Below are 18,205 nucleotides of genomic sequence, written 5' to 3'. Positions count from 1 at the left end.
CCCTTTATTCTTCTTTGAGTGCTGGTCCCTATGGGTATTCACTGTGGAGTGCTCATGCACTTGAGATTGGAAGATTTTTCAACTGCAGCATCCATTGGTTTGCATCTGCATCCTATACCACCTCATGCTCATAAGAAGCAGCACAGACCTGCCACTTCTCCAGTTCCTTTCTCCAACTCGTGGTCTGAGATGGAACCCTTCATCAGCTTCTGTTGGCATTCCCACTTGAACTCCTTTTTGATTTTCCTTGTAAATAGGAGCTTGGGGTTTTTTTTAAGTTCGTTGTTAATTAGTGTAAGTCAGTTTTGGAGTTTGGGGATTTCCCCCTTGATGCCTCACTGTTTGGGGCACCTAGTGTGCCCAAGATCCCAAGCTTTAAGCCCTGCAACCCCTTCCCCCAGGTCTTGCCAGTTGGTGACCCCCATGAATGCTGCCTGCACATTCCCTCTGAGTGCAAAATCTGCTGTTCCTTTCCCCCTCGTGTTAGACAGTCTCAGGACTTCTGGAATCACATGCACTTAATGGACCTCTCCCTTAGGCCCCAATCTGATCCTCGGCTTTCCTACTCACTGGCACACTCATTGGAGCTTCAGAGTAGTGCCCCTCTGGCACCAACACTCTCCACCTCCATATCCTCAAGCAAGACAAGGACTTGTCTAAACAGAGGCATGAGGAGGGTAAAGGTAAATACCTCCTCAAGAAGAAGGACAAATTGCCTCTGAAGTCCTCTAAGGGGACTGCTTCTTCCTTATCCTCAGTATCGAGTGACACTCCATGTCCCAGTGTGGGTGTGTCTAGAGCTCAGTTGGAGCATCTGTCGACACTGATGTCATCCGTTAGGACTCATCAAGGGCTCAACAGCAGATTGCTCTCCGACACTTTTCTCCTGTCTTGGGCAGGCGACCTGATGTACGTCTTTTCACCAATTCCACTCATCAGCAGGGCCCTCCTGAAAATCAAGAGGGACAGGATTGAAGTCGTCATGATCACCCCAGCATGGCCTCACCAGCATTGGTTCAACATGCTCATGGACTTGGCAACAGCACCCCTATGTGTGCTTCCCAACCACCCTGACCTGCTCTCTCAGGATCATGTGAAGTTGCTGCACCTAAACCTCACCTCTCAGCATGGATGCTGCATGACTGAACCTGGAGGAGCAGGCCTGCTCTAGTCAAGTCCAAGTTCTATTGGAGAGTAGAAAACACTCCAACAGAGCGACTTACCTGGCAAAGTAGAAGCGCTTCTCCTGCTGGGCGTCAGAGTGGAGGAGCTCCCCAACCCAGTCTTCTCTGCAGTCCGTTCTGGACTACCTGCTTCACTTGAAACATCAAACTTCTCGATCAAGGTGCACCTGGCAGCCATTTCAGCCTTCTATCTTCGTGTCCAGGGCAGATTGGTATTCTCACATGAAGTAACTATCGGGTTTCTTAAGGGCCTTGAAAGACATTTTCTGTCGGTCCAGTGCCCCAGTGGGACCTCAACATAGTTCTCTCTAGGCTCACTGGCCCTCCCTTTGGGTCTCTAGCCTGCTGTTCTCTTTCACATCTGTCATGGAAGGTTGCTTTCCTTGTGTTTATCACTTCAGTGAGGCAAGTCTCCAAGATTAAAGCCCTTATGTCAGAGGCCCCCATATGGTGTTCTTCAAGGACAAGATTCAGTTGCGTCCCCATTCTGCTTTCCTGCCAAATGTGGTGTCACCTTTTCATGTTAATCAGGACATTTTCCTCTGGTGTTCTGCCCAAAGCCTCACATGTCCAACGAGGAAAGGCGCTTGCACACCCTAGATGTCAGGCGGGCTCTGGCATTCTACTTAGAGCATACCAAGCCCTTCCGTAGATTGACTCAACTCTTCGTCATTGTGGCTGACAGGATGAAAGGCCTCCTGGTGTCTTCTCAAAGCTTTCGTATTGGATTACTACCTGCATTCGTACTTGCTACAAGTTGGTGCGGGTTGTATGTCCACTAATAGTGACGGCCCATTCAACTAGAGCTCTGGCGTTGCCAGCAGACTTTCTAGCACAAATACTTATCCAGGATATCTGCAGGGCCACAACATGGTTTTCGGTGCACACCTTCACAACCTCAGCAGGCCAGAGATGAAGCTGGCTTTGGCAGAACTGTGTTGCAATCAACATATCCATGAACTCCTACCTCCCTCTGGAGATACTGCTTGGGAGTCATCTAACATGGGACAGACATGAGCAAGCACTCGAAGAAGAAAAAATGGTTACTAGCCTTCCATAACTGTTGTTCTACAAGATGTGTTGCTCATGTCCAGTCCATGACCCGCCCTCCTTCCCCTCTGTCAGAGTTCTGGCAAGAAGGAACTGAGGGAGGGGGGAGCTGGTGGCACCCCTTATATCAGCTCATATGCGCGCCACTCCAGAGGCCGCCAGAGCTAGTCCCCTATGGATACCACTGAGGAAAAAACTTCTGGCACTGGTGCACGTGGCGAGCGCACACACTTAAATAACATGACGTGAGCAACACATCTCGAAGAACAGTAGTTATGGAAGTTTAGTAACCATTTTTTTTCTACTCCCTCTTAAAAACTACCTTCCCCATCCCTCTTCAGGGACCCCTCTCAAGAGGCCTCTCAAACAGGAGGTGGACTCCCTAATTTAGCTTGGGGTGACAGACTGTCTCTCCTCAAGACAGGGATAAAGCTTTTACTCAAGATATTTCCTTGTCTCCAAAAAGGAGGTTGGGCTGGAGACCCACTCTAGATCTCGGACAGCTGAGTCTTCATACACCATTTAAGATTCAGGATGACCCACTTGGCCTCAGTAATCTTTTCCCTAAATGAAGGCAACTGGTTTGTGGCCCTCAATTTTGAAGGATACCTTCTATCATATAGACATTCCTCCAGAGCACAGGTGATTACTGTGCTTTACGATGGGCCGAGGGTACTTTCAATGCAGAATTCTCCCTTTGGCCTCTCAGGGGCACGGAGAGTTTTTACAAAGATGCTCTCCATGATAGCAGCGTATCATCATTGTCAAGGCAACCTGGTATTTCCTTAACTTGACAGTTGGCTGCTCACAGAACGATTGTATCAGGAGGTACAGATAGTGGTCTTCTCATTACTAGAATTTTTTCAGTCATTGGGACTTCAGGTAAATCTAAAAGAGTCCAGTTTAAACCCCCCACCACCACCACCCAAAACGTAGAGTTTACCAGAGCAAATTGGAACTTAGTTTTGGATAAAGCATACTTGCCAGAGAACAGATTCCTTGGAATGAGCGACCTCATTGTCCAACTCTGTCTCATCCTGCAGATGCTGGTCCTGTCCTGCTTCGTCCTTCTAGGCCTATGACCACCTACACCTACGTGACATGTTTTGCAAGGCTCTGCCTCCAGGGCCTCCAAACATGGTTGTGGATGGTCTCTGCTCAAGCAGATACACCCTGGATAAATGTTTCACTTTCTCTGTGTCCCCTCAGGTCCCTTGTTTGGTGGAAAACAAAAGGGGTTTCCTTTGGTTTCCCCACCATCCACGAAGAAACTCATTACAGATGCCTCACTACGGGTTGGGAAGTGCACCTGGATGATCATATAGCTCATGGCTTCTGTACTCCACAAGATTAAGCCCATTACTTTTTGTCCTACCTTCAGTGAATATGGAGAACAATTGATCATCTTCCTCTTTATAATTGCCTTTAACGTATTTGAAGACTGTTATCAGGTCCCCCATCAGTTGTCTTTTCTCAAGACTAAATATGCCCAGTTGTTTTAACCTTTCCTCATAGGTCAGGTTTTCTCAACCTTCGATCATTTTTGTTGCTCTCCTCTGGAAACTTAAATATTTGTCAACATCTTCCCTGAAATGGGATGCCCAAAACTAGACCTAGTACTCCAACTGAGGCATCACCAGTACCAACTAGAGTGGGATAGTTACCAGGAGTGTCTTTCATATGACACTCCTGTTAATACATCCCAGAATATTGGACTTTTTTGCTGCAACTGCATCTCATTGTTGACTTATGTTCAACTTGTGATCCAGTGTAGCCACCAGATCCTTTTCTGCAGTTATTTCACATTTTGTAGATGTGCATTTGATTTTTTCCTTCCTAAGCGTAATATTTTGGTGCTTGCCTTTACTAAATTTCATCTTGTTAATTTTGAACCTCTCTCCAGTTTATCAAGGTCCTTTTGAATTTTATCCTGTTCCCCTCCCAGCTAGTCATGTGCAGATTTTATAAGCCTACTCTCCACTCTATTATCCAAGCCTTTCATGATCATTTTGAATAATACCAGACCTAGGACAGACCCTAGTTGACAGTGGAACATAGAACATATGACAGTGGAACATAGAACTAGTGTGAGTACAGTTTGTCAACCAATTGTACACTCACCTGATAATTTCATCTAGACCATATTTCCCTTGTTTTCTTATGAGAAAGTCATGTGGGAGCATGTCACAAGCTTTACTAAAATCAAGATAAATGGTGTCTTCTGCTTCCCCCATCCACTAGGCCCAATACCCATCAAAGGGGGAAATTACGTTGGTTCAGCATGATTTGGTCTTGACAAATCCATATTGGCTATTATTAATGACCCTATTTTTCTCTCTGTCCACAAATTGAGTGGTTAATAATTTGTTCCAGTATCTTTCCAGCTATCAAAGTTAGGCTGACTGGTCCATAATTTCCTGGGTCCAATTTGCCCAATTAAAGCTGGGTACAATGTTTGCTCTTCTGATGATGATGGATCAACCTCATCCATCCTCCATGAGTTCTTGAAGATAATTGCTAATGGTTCTGAGATTGCTTCATCTAATTCCTTAAGAGCTCTAGGATGAACTTTTTCAGGCCCTGCTGATTTGAATAAATCTAATTTATCTAACTGTTCTTTAATCTGTTTGTCTGCTATTCTGTCTTGAGTTCCTTTCCCCTTGTTCTTAATGTTAATTGTGTTAAAGAATCTGGTCACAATTAACCATTTTAGTGAAGTCTAAAGCAAAATAAGTATTAAACATCTTGGCCTTTTTGATGTCATCTGTTAGGACTCCTTCCTCACTAAGTAGTGGACATGCACTTTCCTTCAGCATTTTCTTGCTTCTAATGTATTTATAGAGCCTTCTTACTGACTTTTCTGTCCCTTGCTGGATGTAACTCAATTTGTGCTTTAGCCTTTCTGATTTTGTCCCTACATGCTTGTATTATTTTTTTGTACTCCTCCGTAGCAGTTTGTCCATGTTTCCAGTTTTTGTAGGATTCTTTTTTGATTTTCAGGTCATTAAAGAGCTTAAGAGGGAGCCATATTGTCCTCTTACTATTTTTCCTAGTTTTCCTTCTATCAGGATAATTTGCTCTCTTGCCTTGAATATTGTCTCTTTGAGAAACAGCCAATTCTCCTGAACTCCTTCATCCCATAGATTTTCTTCCCATGGGGCCTTACCTACAAGTTCTCTGAGTTCGTTAAAGTCTGTTTTTGAAGTCCATGGTCCTTATTCTGTTGTTCTTGTTCCTTTCTTTCTGTGGAATTATGAAGCCTATCATATTCATAATCACTTTCACCCTATTTGCCTTCCACTTTCAGATTCCCAACCAATTTCTCCATTAGTCAGAATCAAGTCTAAAATGGCTGCTCCCTAGGTACTTCCTCCACCTTCTGAAACAAAAAGGTGCCCCCAGTACATTCCAAGAGCTTACTGGACATTTTGTGTTTTGCCCTATTACTTTTCCAACAGATGTCTTGGTAGTTAAAGTCCCCCATTACTACCAGTTCTTATGTTTTGGATATTTTTGTTGTTTGTTCTAGAAAAGTCTCACCTACCTCCTCTTCCTGAGTTGGCAGTCTATAATAGACCCCTGCCATGACGTTACCCCTGTTTTTTTCCCTGCCTTTCCCCTTCAGACTAAGCCTGAAAAATCATCTATTAACAATTTAAAACTGGCATAGCCTTCTGAATAAGCCCTAGCAGAAGGGCATTAGTATGATATCATGGTAGCATTTTGTAGATGTTAAAATGTTAGTATTTGGGCGTAAGCTGTTCATGACATCTCTAAAAGCCTGAATGAATAATCTAGTGTTAACAGTGCAATTTTTAATTTGTACTTTTTTTAAAAAAACAGGTTACCATGAAGACCAAGCAACTGAAGGAATCTGTTACACATACTCCAGGTGTGTGACCCCTAAGTCCTAATCAATGCTGTTAATAACAAATTATTTATATGATGGGTTTCTAATGTAGAGGCCATTTTGCAGCTTTCAGAGTGATGTTTATAGCCTTGGCTGTAGAAGCTCCATGCTCCTGCTCTCAGCAGACACCAAGGTGGATGAGCATTTTAAGGAAGTCCTCCCATTTAGAGGTGGCTGTGTAAAGGCTCTCTAGGGTATTATTATTCTATTTATTTATTATAATGGTGCCCACAGCGTGCTAGTCAATTCAAATATGCAAAAAAAGCCAGCCCAGATAAATACCTGCCTTGAAGAGCTTACAATCAAGTTGAGACGACTGACAAAGGAATATAGGCTTGGGGAATACAGTACAGAACTTTTAACAATGTATTTAACCCTATGTCATGTTGCTCCTATTTTATTTGTTAGCTTTTTTATTTCTTTTTCTGGGGAAGGGAAGATATTTCAACCTTTGCCAATTTCCAATTTATTTTATTTTAACCCTTATTTCTGTGGGTTATTTTTTAAAGATTTGAATGAGTAATCAATTTGTAAATGTTCTGGATTTGCAGTTCTTGCCATAATTAAATAATATCTATCTACTAGAGCTCAGCAAATACTAGAAAAACTTTTCATTATTTGCTCAAATTTAAAATGAACTCTGTCTATTTTGTCATCTTTTCTCTGTGTGCGCTTGAATGTTGGGGGAAAACAGTCTAGTTTTAATCCCATACGTGCTCTCAGAAAGCATATTTTAATGCACACTCACATGCCAATACTACCAAAACTTCCATATTTAAATAGGATGGGTAAGGGACAGGGTTTTCTAAACCCCTCACAAGAGCCATGAGAGGGCCGCTGAATTAGTCACACAAGGATCTGATGGGACCCTTTGCAGCTAGGATGGAACATACGTGCTCAATTTCTTGTGACTCCAATGAGACAACTAGATCCAAACTGCAATCAGCCAATAAATGTTACAGTAGATTAATCTTTCCAGGAATGATGAAAGTTTAAAATTTTCTAAAATTCTCCTATCCTGCTTATTTGTTACCTCTCCCAAAGAAGATTTGAGGAGGAAGGGGGTAGATTGAGACTGACAGATGTGGGAGGGCTGGGGCATCTAGTGGATACAGAGAACAAAGAACAGAAATGAATCAAGGGAAATGACCATTTACAATAGGAGAAAATGAGGTGGGAGTGTTGGACAACAGAATGGGGTAAATATGAAAGGCAAGGAATGAGAGGAGAGAAGATTATGAACTATAAAGGAAAGAATAATAGAGAAAACAGTAAAATGAGAAGAAGAGATGGCTATTATGGACTGATTTGGATATGGAAGAAGAGAAAAAGGGGATAAGCAAATCAAAGGGGAGGGAGAGAAAAGGAAAGTTTAGATTAGTGATTTTTTTTATTGCAGATGTTCGTGCTCTTCGATTATATTTCCCTTGCATTTATTCCTTGGTTCTAAGTTTGCTCAGAATAGTCGCCCAGTCCCTTCTTCTCAATCTAGTACATTAGTATAACTGGCCATTCTGAATTATATAGTTCATAGCTTGAGAAAGCAGATAAAATGTATCAGAATTCACAAAAATATTCCATTGAATGGGGACCTCATGCACCATATACAGGAGGAGTAACCATCTTTGAACTCTTAATGTCTATGTTGGCCTTTTGTGTTGCATATCTGATGGGAAACACAAAGGGCTAGATCCACAAAGGGATTTAGGTGCTTAATAGCCACATAAGTCCAAAATTTTGATCCTCAAAACCCCTTTTCAGCTGTCACCTAACCCTGTACACTCCTACATTCCCTGAGCACCTAATTTTCCCCCAGTAAACTCCCCAAGGTGCCTACATTTCTTCCAGTGGCTTTCACAAAGCTGTCTAAGTCCTGCTGCCACTGAGTCACTCAGTGCCTAAACTCTAGACCAGGGAGAGAGTGAGAATGACTCTGTAGCCTAGTGATTAGCACATACTCCCTGGAGACGAAGGTTCCAGTCCCTGCTCCAATGGCTATTTGAGTATTTTGTAAAAAGTGTGGAAGAGTTTCAACAGGAGAGACTGAGAGTGGCCCACTACAGAATACTTATAGCCCAGTGGTTAAAGCATTCATCAGGTGGTGGCAGAGACCTGAGTTCAAGTCACTGCTCCAAATCAGGCAGGGGATATTTGAACCTGGGACTTCCACATCCTGGGTGAGTGCTCTGAGTGCTGGGCTGTAGGGCAGGGCATAAGGGTGGAGTGTGGCAACACCATCATTTTTTGTGAGAAAGGGCTTACCTAACTCTAGGAGAGGGTTCACAGCCATGAACCCCAAGTGGAGATAGGCGCCTCCCACTGGCCTGGAATTAGGCGCCCGACTCCCTTTGAGGGATGGGGCTTTGGCCCCACCCCTCTGCTCAGCATTTCCTGCTGGCTAACTTAGATGGCTCCCTACTCAGCTTTCTGGCTGTTATGAATCCTGTAGTCAGGCACCTAACTTTCCCCATGCATTGTATAGTAAGCCGGGGCATCTAATTTGAGGCTGAAGCTTCTACCAGGTGGCAAGACACCTAACATTAGGCATTGTAACACTGAGTCTGTTTGTAACACAAATCCTCTTTGTGGATCTAGCTCAAAATATATTTGGGCTCTGTGGTTTGTAGGTGATGAATTTGTCCTTGGCAGGTTACTCCAAGTAGAACGAGCTTTTTAAAAAAAAAATTTTTAAATCTTCTGAAATGCAGAAAATTGCCCTTCGCAGTTTGAAATGGTTGGGCAGAGGAGAGCCTCAGAACTCCTGTAATTTTTTTTGTTCCTGCACTCACTTTGACTGGCTACCAGCCGACTGAGAGGGGGTTATGCCACAACCCCTGCCTCTGCAGTTCTGTTGGTTTCTGGGGGACTCTGAAACCCGGGTTCTCAACCACAAGGGCTCTCCCTGCTCTGTGTCTCAGCTGTAGATCACTTGTCACCACCCAGTTCCCTTTTCATTTGACTTTAGTGGTTTTTACATATAATGCTATTTCCAACAGGAATTGTTAGACTCTCTGAGCTTAGAAACTTGGCCCAGAATTCCAGAAATGCCAAAACCAACATGGATTTGCCAGACCATATAATTACGCAGCGAGAAATAGATGAGGAGGAGGAGGAGGAGGAGGAGAACTATAATCGTGACCCAGAACAGATGGCTATTCCAGCAGATCACAGAGAGACTATGACAAGTGAAACCAGACACCGCAAGAGAAAAACAGCCAAAGCATCTGAAGTAATTCCAGCAACGATGAAAGAGGTGGCAGAAGATAAATGCAGGGGAAAGCGTCAGAAAGACTTTGATAACACAGAACAGAATGAATATAGCGATGATGAGAACAGAAAAAAAGAGAAAAGCCACAATTCTGAAGAATTGTGGACTCAAAATCAACAGAAGCTTCTTGAACTAGCCTTACAGCAGTATCCAAAGGGAACATCAGACCGCTGGGATAAGATAGCAAAATGCGTCCCAGGCAAAAGTAAGGTAGGGTCATTGTATTGTATGGGATTAGACTACTAATAAACCAATATGACATCTAGGCAGGTCTTTTCCTATCAATTAGCTGCCAGCCTGAGGTCTTTAATCCAGCCTGTCACTATCTGAAAACTCAAAAGGCCCAACTCACAGGGTATTGTCACCACATATATTGATACTTTATTTATTCAGTGGAATGCATCCGATGAAGTGAGCTGTAGCTCACGAAAGCTTATGCTCAAATAAATTGGTTAGTCTCTAAGGTGCCACAAGTACTCCTTTTCTTTTTACAAGAACTAGGGGTCGCCAAATGAAATTAATAGGCAGCAAGTTTAAAACAAACAAAAGGAAGGGTTTTTTTCACACCACGCACAGTCACCTTGTGGAATTCTTTACCAGAGGATATTGTGAAGTTCAAGACTATAACAGGGTTCAAACAAAAGAACTAGATAAGTTCATGGAGGATAGGTCCATCAATGGCTATTAGGCAGGGATGGTGTCCCTAGGCTCTGTTTGCCAGAAGCTGGGAATGGGCAACAGGGGATGGATCACTCTATGATTACCTGTTCTGTTCATTCCCTCTGGGGCTCCTGGCATTGGCCACTGTTGTAAACAGGATAATCGGCTAGGTGGACCTTTGGTCTGACGCAGTGTGGCTGTTCTTAAATTTCCAGACAGTTAAGCAAAAGCATATGGAGAAACTGAAATTATAAACCTACTAGATTATATGGAAGAAAAGCCCTGGGCAGAGCTAACAGAGGCAATGTGTCCATGATCAGTGACCTCTATTTTGTCATGGGGTAGGTTCAGTAAGAGCCCAGTATTCATGACAATTCAATTTGCAGTGCAGTCCAATGTTGATGCCTGAAGCAGCAGGATATCTTCATCTTACTTGCACCAAAAGATCAATGTTAGAGAAGAGGAAATGTGGGTGGGGTTCCAGAAACAGTCTTTTTAGATCTCAAAATTCTCTGGCAGTTCACATTCTAGGATGGGTTTGCTACATTAGAATGATGGTAAGGGCTTGTCTACGCTTGGAAATTTATGAAATAGCTGTTCCAGAGTCTACACTTGGATAGCTACTTGGGTAAATTTCCAAGGTAGACAAGCCCTAAGAGCGAGGCAATCATTTTTCAGACACACTGTTGACAATATTACAAAACTGTGCTACTTCCCTATTTTAATCATTATTCTGCTAGACACTTTGTCAAGAAAGAGACTGTCGATATAAGGTAAATTTTCTCCTATTTTTCTCTGGTCTCTAACAACATCAGTTATCTGTAATGAACCCCAAACTGAAAATTCTTTTTGTAATCCACTTTTCATTATGTAAAAAGAAAAGGAGTACTTGTGGCACCTTAGAGACTAACCAATTTATTTGAGCATAAGCTTTCGTGAGCTACAGCTCACTTCATCTGTAGCTCACGAAAGCTTATGCTCAAATAAATTGGTTAGTCTCTAAGGTGCCACAAGTACTCCTTTTCTTTTTGCGAATGCAGACTAACACGGCTATTACTCTGAAACCTTTTAATTATGTGTACATTGCCCTTGCCTTCTGAAAGCTCAATACATGAGTGAATATTCTTCTACATTTTTTTAAAATACTAAAACTACTTTTAAAACAACGTAACTATTTGAGAGAGAATGTGTACAGTAGAAGTAATATGACGATACTAAATCACAGTTCATACTTTTGAAAGATAAAAGTTTGTTTTTTGTTTGTTTGTTTTTGCAGGAAGAGTGTGTGGCAAGATACAAGTTACTTGTTGAACTTGTACAAAAGAAGAAAATGGCTAAAAGCTGAATCTTCTGAGCAAAAGAGTTTTATTTCTATTTTTCAGAATGAGATTATATTTTAAATCTCATATGCAGAAGTATGCATTTTTGTACCACAGTATTTCTATGTCATGTGCCTTAGTAAAAGAAAATATCAATAAATTTTAAGCCATCTTGCTTAACCATTTTCTGTGTTAAAGAATTTAAATGTATTTTTGTTTTGGAGAGCTATTTATAAAGACATCTTATTGCATGTCTTGGTAATTGGTAGAGCTTTAAGAAGACCCTCATAGTTTATTGCATGATGACTTCAGTATGAATGAATGTGCAGTATATAAAGGGTAAAAGGTCTAACCTTTAAGGAGGCAAAAGAAATATATGTTAGCTGTACTGAAAATTTAAACATGAGATTGTTGAAAAAAAATTTAAGATTTTTCTTTATAGACACACTACACATATGCATGTATATCTGCATATGTGCATACAATGTGTGTTCATTTATATGCATGTACACATGCTATTTAAAATGTGTTATATATTTGAGAGTTATGAACTTCACACGTATTCATGTCTATTATGCCTGCTATATAATTGCTCTTTCAAATATCTTACATGATAATATATAGTAATATTTAGTACTATTATTTAGCTATATTTTAATTAAGGATTTTCAGAGGATTTTTTAATTGAGAAAGACTAATATATACAAATGTTTCATATCATTCAGATTTTTAATTACAGAATTTGATTTAAATATAACATGCATATCCCCACCATTATTTTAATATTTCATATTTGTGCTCATACATTTTTTATTTCTGCTGCTTCATTTTTACAGCTGAACAACTGTATTTAGTTATAGTTCATCACTTGCTGCTCCAGTGTTTTTCACAACTTTGGAAAAGCTACAAGAAGATTTAAACAACAAAGTGATAAGTGTCTGAAGGTCATTAAAAATGACACCAATAAATTGGAGAGGTGAAATAGACCCTTGTGCAAGAACATAGAGGACTACAGCATCTTTCAGAATTACTCACACTCAAATTTAATATAAATAATAAACTCTGATATGCTTTACAGGCCTTTTTTTCCCCTACAGGGATGCTAGGCACCTACCATTCAAAGCTGAAATCAATGGAAGCTATTGGAGCTCAGGACTAGAGCTGGTCAGAAGTTTTCTAGTGGAACACTTTCATCAGAAAGTGCTGATTTCACTGAAAGAAACATATTGCAGAAATGTGTCAATATTGACAAAATTTCATTTGGGGGAAGAATAAAAGGGGGGGAAAGCATTTCAATTTTTTGTTCCAAAATTTTTCTCTATATATTCTATATTTTTTTAAAATAAAAATGTCAAAATTGAAACGAAATGTTTCAATTGACTCACCACACCGTTGTTGCATGGGAAATTTTGACATTTTTTGTCCAATTTCAGAAAGTTTTGAAATTGTGGAAACTTCCAGGAAATGGAAAATCTGGTTCCTGCCCAATTCTGAAAATTGTATAGTCTATATTTATATGATAAAATTGTGTTACTTTTTACACAGTTATTTTCCACATAAAAATTCTAAGCTGCAAATCTTACCTTCATAACCCCAAAAGTTAACTTAGCAATTGGAATGCATTATATCAACTGTTCAATTATTCAGCACACTTCAGAGCCAGAGTAGTACTACATATCCAGTATGTCCTTTTCAGTCACTTAAAACCTCATTTGTGGGCCAACTTTCTTCCTTTCACTAAGGACTAGGGCCCAGATCCTTCGTGGTGCTTATCTCATGATTTCAATGGAAATTAGGCACCTAAATACCTTTGAGAATCTGAATTTAAATTCCAGCAAATATAAAGTTTAAGCATGAACCATTTTTTTTAGTTACTTGACCACGGTATTTAATATTAATATATTTAAAGGGCATGGGGGGGCAGTTTATCATACTCCTGGGTCTGAAAAACTTCATTGATTTTCCTGATGCTTTCCATACACAAAAGCCACCTTGCTGAATCTAACTATTGTATTTACAGACCGGGGGGAAGGGTCGGAATTTGCAGCAATTGAGTAAAAATTGGGATTTAAAACAATGGACTGTCTCTTTCAACTTTGTTTTATCATCTGTCTGTCTAGCAGGGAAAACAGGAAGTCTACAGATCAGATTCCTCAGGAGTGTCTCAAATTTTGTTTAAATACAACTTTAACTGCCACATCCTGTTAGTGCTTGCACACACTTTCTCTCTCTATATATATATATATATACACACACACACACACTAGGGCTGTCGATTAGTTGCAGTTAACTCATGTGATTAGTTGCCGTTTTAATCACACTGTTAAACAATAGAATATCAATTGAAATTTTTAAAATATTTTGGAGGTTTTTCTACATTTTCAAATATATTGATTTCAATTACAACACAGTATATAAAGTAGACAGTGCTCACTTTATTATTTTTATTACAAATATTTCCACTGTAAAAGTGGCAAACAAAAGAAATAGTATTTTTCAGTTCACGTCATACAAGTACTGTAGTGCAATCTCTTTGTGGTGAAAGTGCAACTTACAAATGTAGATATTTTATTTGTTTGTTACATTGTTTTGTTTTTGAGTGCAGTTATGTAAAACTTTAGAGCCTACAAGTCCACTTAATCCTACTTCTTGTTCAGCTAATCGCTAAGACAAACAAGTCTGTTTACATTTACAGGAGATAATGCTGCCAGCTTCTTATTTACAATGTCACCTGAAAGTGGGAACAGGCATTCGCATGGCACTTTTTTAGCCAGCTTTGCAAGGTATTTACGTGCCAGATATGCTAAACATTAGAATGCCCCTTTATGCTTCAGCCACCATTCCAGAAGACATGCTTCCATGCTGATGATGCTTGTTAAAAAAATAATGCATTAATTAAATTTGTGGCTGAACTCCTTGGGGGGAGAATTATGTCTCCTACTCTGTTTTACCCGCATTCTGCCATATATTTCATGTTATAGCAGTCTCAGATGGTGACTCAGCACATGTTGTCCCTTTTAAGAACACTTTCACTGAAGATTTGACAAAATGCAAAGAAGGTACCAATGTGAGATTTCTAAAGATAGCTACATCACTCAACCCAAGGTTTAAGAATCTGAAGTGCCTTCCAAAATCTGAGAGGGACAAGGTGTGGAGCATGATTTCAGAAGTCATAAAAGAGCAACATGCAGATGCAAAACCTACAGAATCTGAACCACCAAAAAGAAAAAAATCAACCTTCTGCTGTTGGCATCTGACTCAGAGGATGAAAATGAACGTGTCGGTCCACACTGCTTTTGATGTTTATCAAACAGAACCCATTATCAGCATGGACACAAGTCCTCTGGAACGGTGGTTGAAGCCTGAAGGGACGTATGAATCTTTAGTGCATCTGGCACATAAATATCTTGCGATGCTGGCTACAACAGTGCCATGTGAATGCCTGTTCTCACTTTCAGGTGACATTGTAAACAAGAACCAGGCAGCATTATCTCCTGCAAATGTAAACAAACTTGTTGGACTGATTGGCTGAACAAGAAGTAGGACTGAGTGGACTTGTAGACTCTAAAGTTTTATATTTTATTTTTGAATGCAGGTTTTTTGTACATAATTCTACACTTATAAGTTCAACTTTCATGATAAAGAGATTGCACTACAGTATTTAAGTGAATTGAAAAATACTATTTTGTTTTTTACAGTGCAAATACTTGTAATATAAAATAAATAAAAAGTGAGCACTGTACATTTTGTATACTGTTTTGTAATTTAAATCAATGTATTTGAAAATTTAGAAAATGTCAAACTATTTAAATAAATGATATTCTATTACTAACAGTGCAATTAATCTTTTTAATAGTTTGACAGTCCTAAGAAATTCTCTCTCTCTCGGGATCTTGTGAGCATGTTTTTCTCTCACACACAAATGCTCTGGCCTGGGAACTAATGAATGGGTTAACAATTCCCTCAAAGGTAAGAAACTCTTGCTATTTTGGCATCCAAACTACTCCTGCTATGTAAACTCTGGAACTGCTGCACAACCACAGACATTGCTCACCAAATCATGAGTAGGTACTCAAGTGCTCCATTCTCCAAGGCATCTTCTCAGAGCAGGGCCACCCTCAAATAGACCCATTTGTAACACTCAGCACCTGAAAGTGCTGTAGCTTCTGTTCAGGAGGCAGCTTGAGCCCAGACTTCCTCCTGGATGACTTCCTCATGCTGTGGTTAGGGGGATTATTGTACACCTACCCCTTAATCCCCAGAGTACTCTGCAAGGACAAGCAGGAGTCCACCAGATCCTGGTAGCTCTGGCTTGGCCAAGACAATTTGGGATTTTGGATATTCTGAGACTTTGTCAGGCTCTGGATTCTAGGTGGTCAGGCCTGGTGGTTGAAGCAGCAGTCAAAAACAGGTCCCCATGGTCAAAGCAGGATGTAGAGTCAGGAGTAAGAGGAGGGTAGCGCTGAAACCAAAGTCTGGGGACAGGTCATGGGTTGGAACCAGAGTCAGAGTCTTCAAACAAGCTAGATCAAATTGTAGTTGTAGTCCAAACATAGGCCAAAGGTCAAAGCTGAGTTGGAATCAGTCCAAAGATCTGGGGATCAGGAGACAGGTGCAGGGCTGGAGTGAGGTCAGAATAGAATATAGACAAGACTGAAGTGAGCTGGAACAAGACTCAGGCAAGGCTGGGGCAGGAATAGCTTCTACCTCTTCAGGAGCCAATTCCCCCATAGTTTGTCAACTTGGTTCCTTCAGCACTTATGGACTTTCTATTTGAACCAACAGCTGTGTGTTCCCTCCTACACCTGTCCATGAAAACTTCATTCCTAGTGGCAGTTACCTCAATGAGGAGGTTAGGAGAGATCGAAGTCCTGATGGCTGACCCTTCTTATTCAGCCTTCCATCCTGATAGGGTATCCTTGAAGAACACCCCTGAAGTATTTATCAAAGAACAGCATTATGGAGTTCTATCTAACCCAGCAAATTCACTTACCTGTATTTTTTCTAAGCTTCATGCTTGCAATGCGGAGGCTGCTCTCCACGCATTGGATGTTAGAATGACCAGGCTGGTTTATCCACAAAGGATGAAGCAATTCAGATCTTCACCAAGACACTTTGTAGCAATTGTGGAATGGATGACACACAAAGTTATATCTCCCCAACATTTACTAAATGGAGATTGGCTGTGGGAAAGCTTGTTCTGGCACAGTGAAGAAGGGCCTGCCTACTGCACTTTAAAGTTCCTCTAGAAGAGCACAAGCAGAATCAGCGAGGCAGCTACCTGGAGCTCTGTTCATATATTCACTAAGCTCTATAGATTTACAAAAGCCTCCAGGTCAGACTCTGCATTTGGCAGGGTAGTATTCTAATCCTCATTCTTCTAGAACTCTGACCTGTCACCTCCAGTGCAGTGGTCCACTGTTTGGGAGTCACCAATAATGAACTATCCATATGGACAGTCACTAAGGGTATGTCTACACTCTGAAATTAGGTTGATATTACAGAAGTCGATTTGTAGAAATCTATTTTATACAGTCGATTGCATATGTCCACACTAAGCACATTAAGTTGGTGGAGTGCATCCTCTCTACTGTGGCTAGCATCGACTTACAGAGCGGTGCATTGTGGGTAGCTATCCCACAGTCTCCACTGCCCATTGGAATTCTGGGTTAAGCTCCCAATGCCTGATGGGGCAAAAACATTGTCGCGGTTGGTTTTGGGTACATGTTGTCAGTCACCCCTCCTTCCGTGAAAGCAACAGCAGACAATCGTTTCGCGTCTTTTTTCTATGCAGACGCCATACCATGGCAAGCATGGAGCCCGCTCAGCTCAGCTCACCATCACCGCTGCTGTTGTGTCCTGGGTGCTGCTGTCAGCAGATGGCGCAGTACAACTGCTGACCATCATCCTCCACTGCTTCTGCTGCAACTCTGCTCTCGTAAATGAGCTCAGTCTCAATAGCAAATTTCTCCATGTCGTCATCCACCACTTCTGCTGCAACTCTGCTCTCCTGGTGCCATGAATCCACCTTGCAGGTTCTGTCATTGTTCTGTATAAATATCTATTCTCATGGCATCCATCGTCATCCACTGCTTCCACTGCAACTCTGCTCTCCTGCAGACACCGTACCACGGCAAGCCTGGAGCCCGCTCAGCTCAGCGCTGCTGTTGTGAGCATTGTAAACACCTCGCGCATTATCGTGGAGTATGTGCAGAGCTGGGCTAAGAGACTTCAGCATGCGGACGATTTTGATGAGGACATGGACACAGATGTTCCTGAAAGCACGGCTGTGGCAATTGGGACATCATGGTGGCAGTGGGTTTGGTTTATACAGTGGAACGCCGATTCTGGGCCCGGCAAACAAGCACAGACTTGTGGGACAGCATAGTGTTGCAGGTATGGGATGATTCACAGTGGCTGCGAAACTTTCACATGCGTAAGGCCACTTTCCTGGAACTCTGAGTTGTTTTCCCCCACCCTGAAGCACAGGAATACCAAGATGAGAGCTGCCCTGACAGTTGAGAAGTGAGTGGCGATAGCCTCATGGGAGCATTCTACGCCCGACTGCTACTGGTCAGTCGGGAATCAATTTGGAGTGGGCAAATCTACTGTGGGGGCTGCTGTGATCCAAGTAGCCAATGCAATCATTGACGTTCTGTTATCAAGGGTAATGACTCTGGAAAATGTGCAGGTCATAGTGGATGGCTTTGCTGCAGTGGGGTTCCCTAACTGCGGTGAGGCGATGGACGGAACGCATATCCCTATCTTGGCACCGGACCACCTTGCCAACCAGTATGTAAACCGCAAGGGGTAC

The 18,205-nt window shown here is 41.5% G+C and overlaps 1 protein-coding gene across 4 annotated transcripts in view; it reads left to right on the top strand.

Annotated features, from left to right (window-relative positions):
* Positions 1-13,468, top strand: part of DNAJC1 (DnaJ heat shock protein family (Hsp40) member C1) — a 185,605-nt gene extending 172,137 nt beyond the window's left edge. For all 4 annotated transcript variants that reach the window (XM_048837926.2, XM_048837927.2, XM_048837928.2 and 1 more), the window contains 3 exons: positions 6,078-6,126; positions 9,141-9,622; positions 11,349-13,468. In XM_048837926.2, the coding sequence (XP_048693883.2) occupies positions 6,078-6,126; positions 9,141-9,622; positions 11,349-11,417 (600 nt within the window). In that variant the 3' untranslated portion in view covers positions 11,418-13,468. The remainder of the gene's footprint in view (positions 1-6,077; positions 6,127-9,140; positions 9,623-11,348) is intronic.
* Positions 13,469-18,205: the final 4,737 nt, after the last annotated feature.

This window comes from Caretta caretta, chromosome 2 (assembly GCF_965140235.1).
Source record: "Caretta caretta isolate rCarCar2 chromosome 2, rCarCar1.hap1, whole genome shotgun sequence".
Classification (NCBI taxonomy): Eukaryota; Metazoa; Chordata; order Testudines; family Cheloniidae; genus Caretta; species Caretta caretta.
This window is presented reverse-complemented; position numbering and strand designations above follow the sequence as displayed.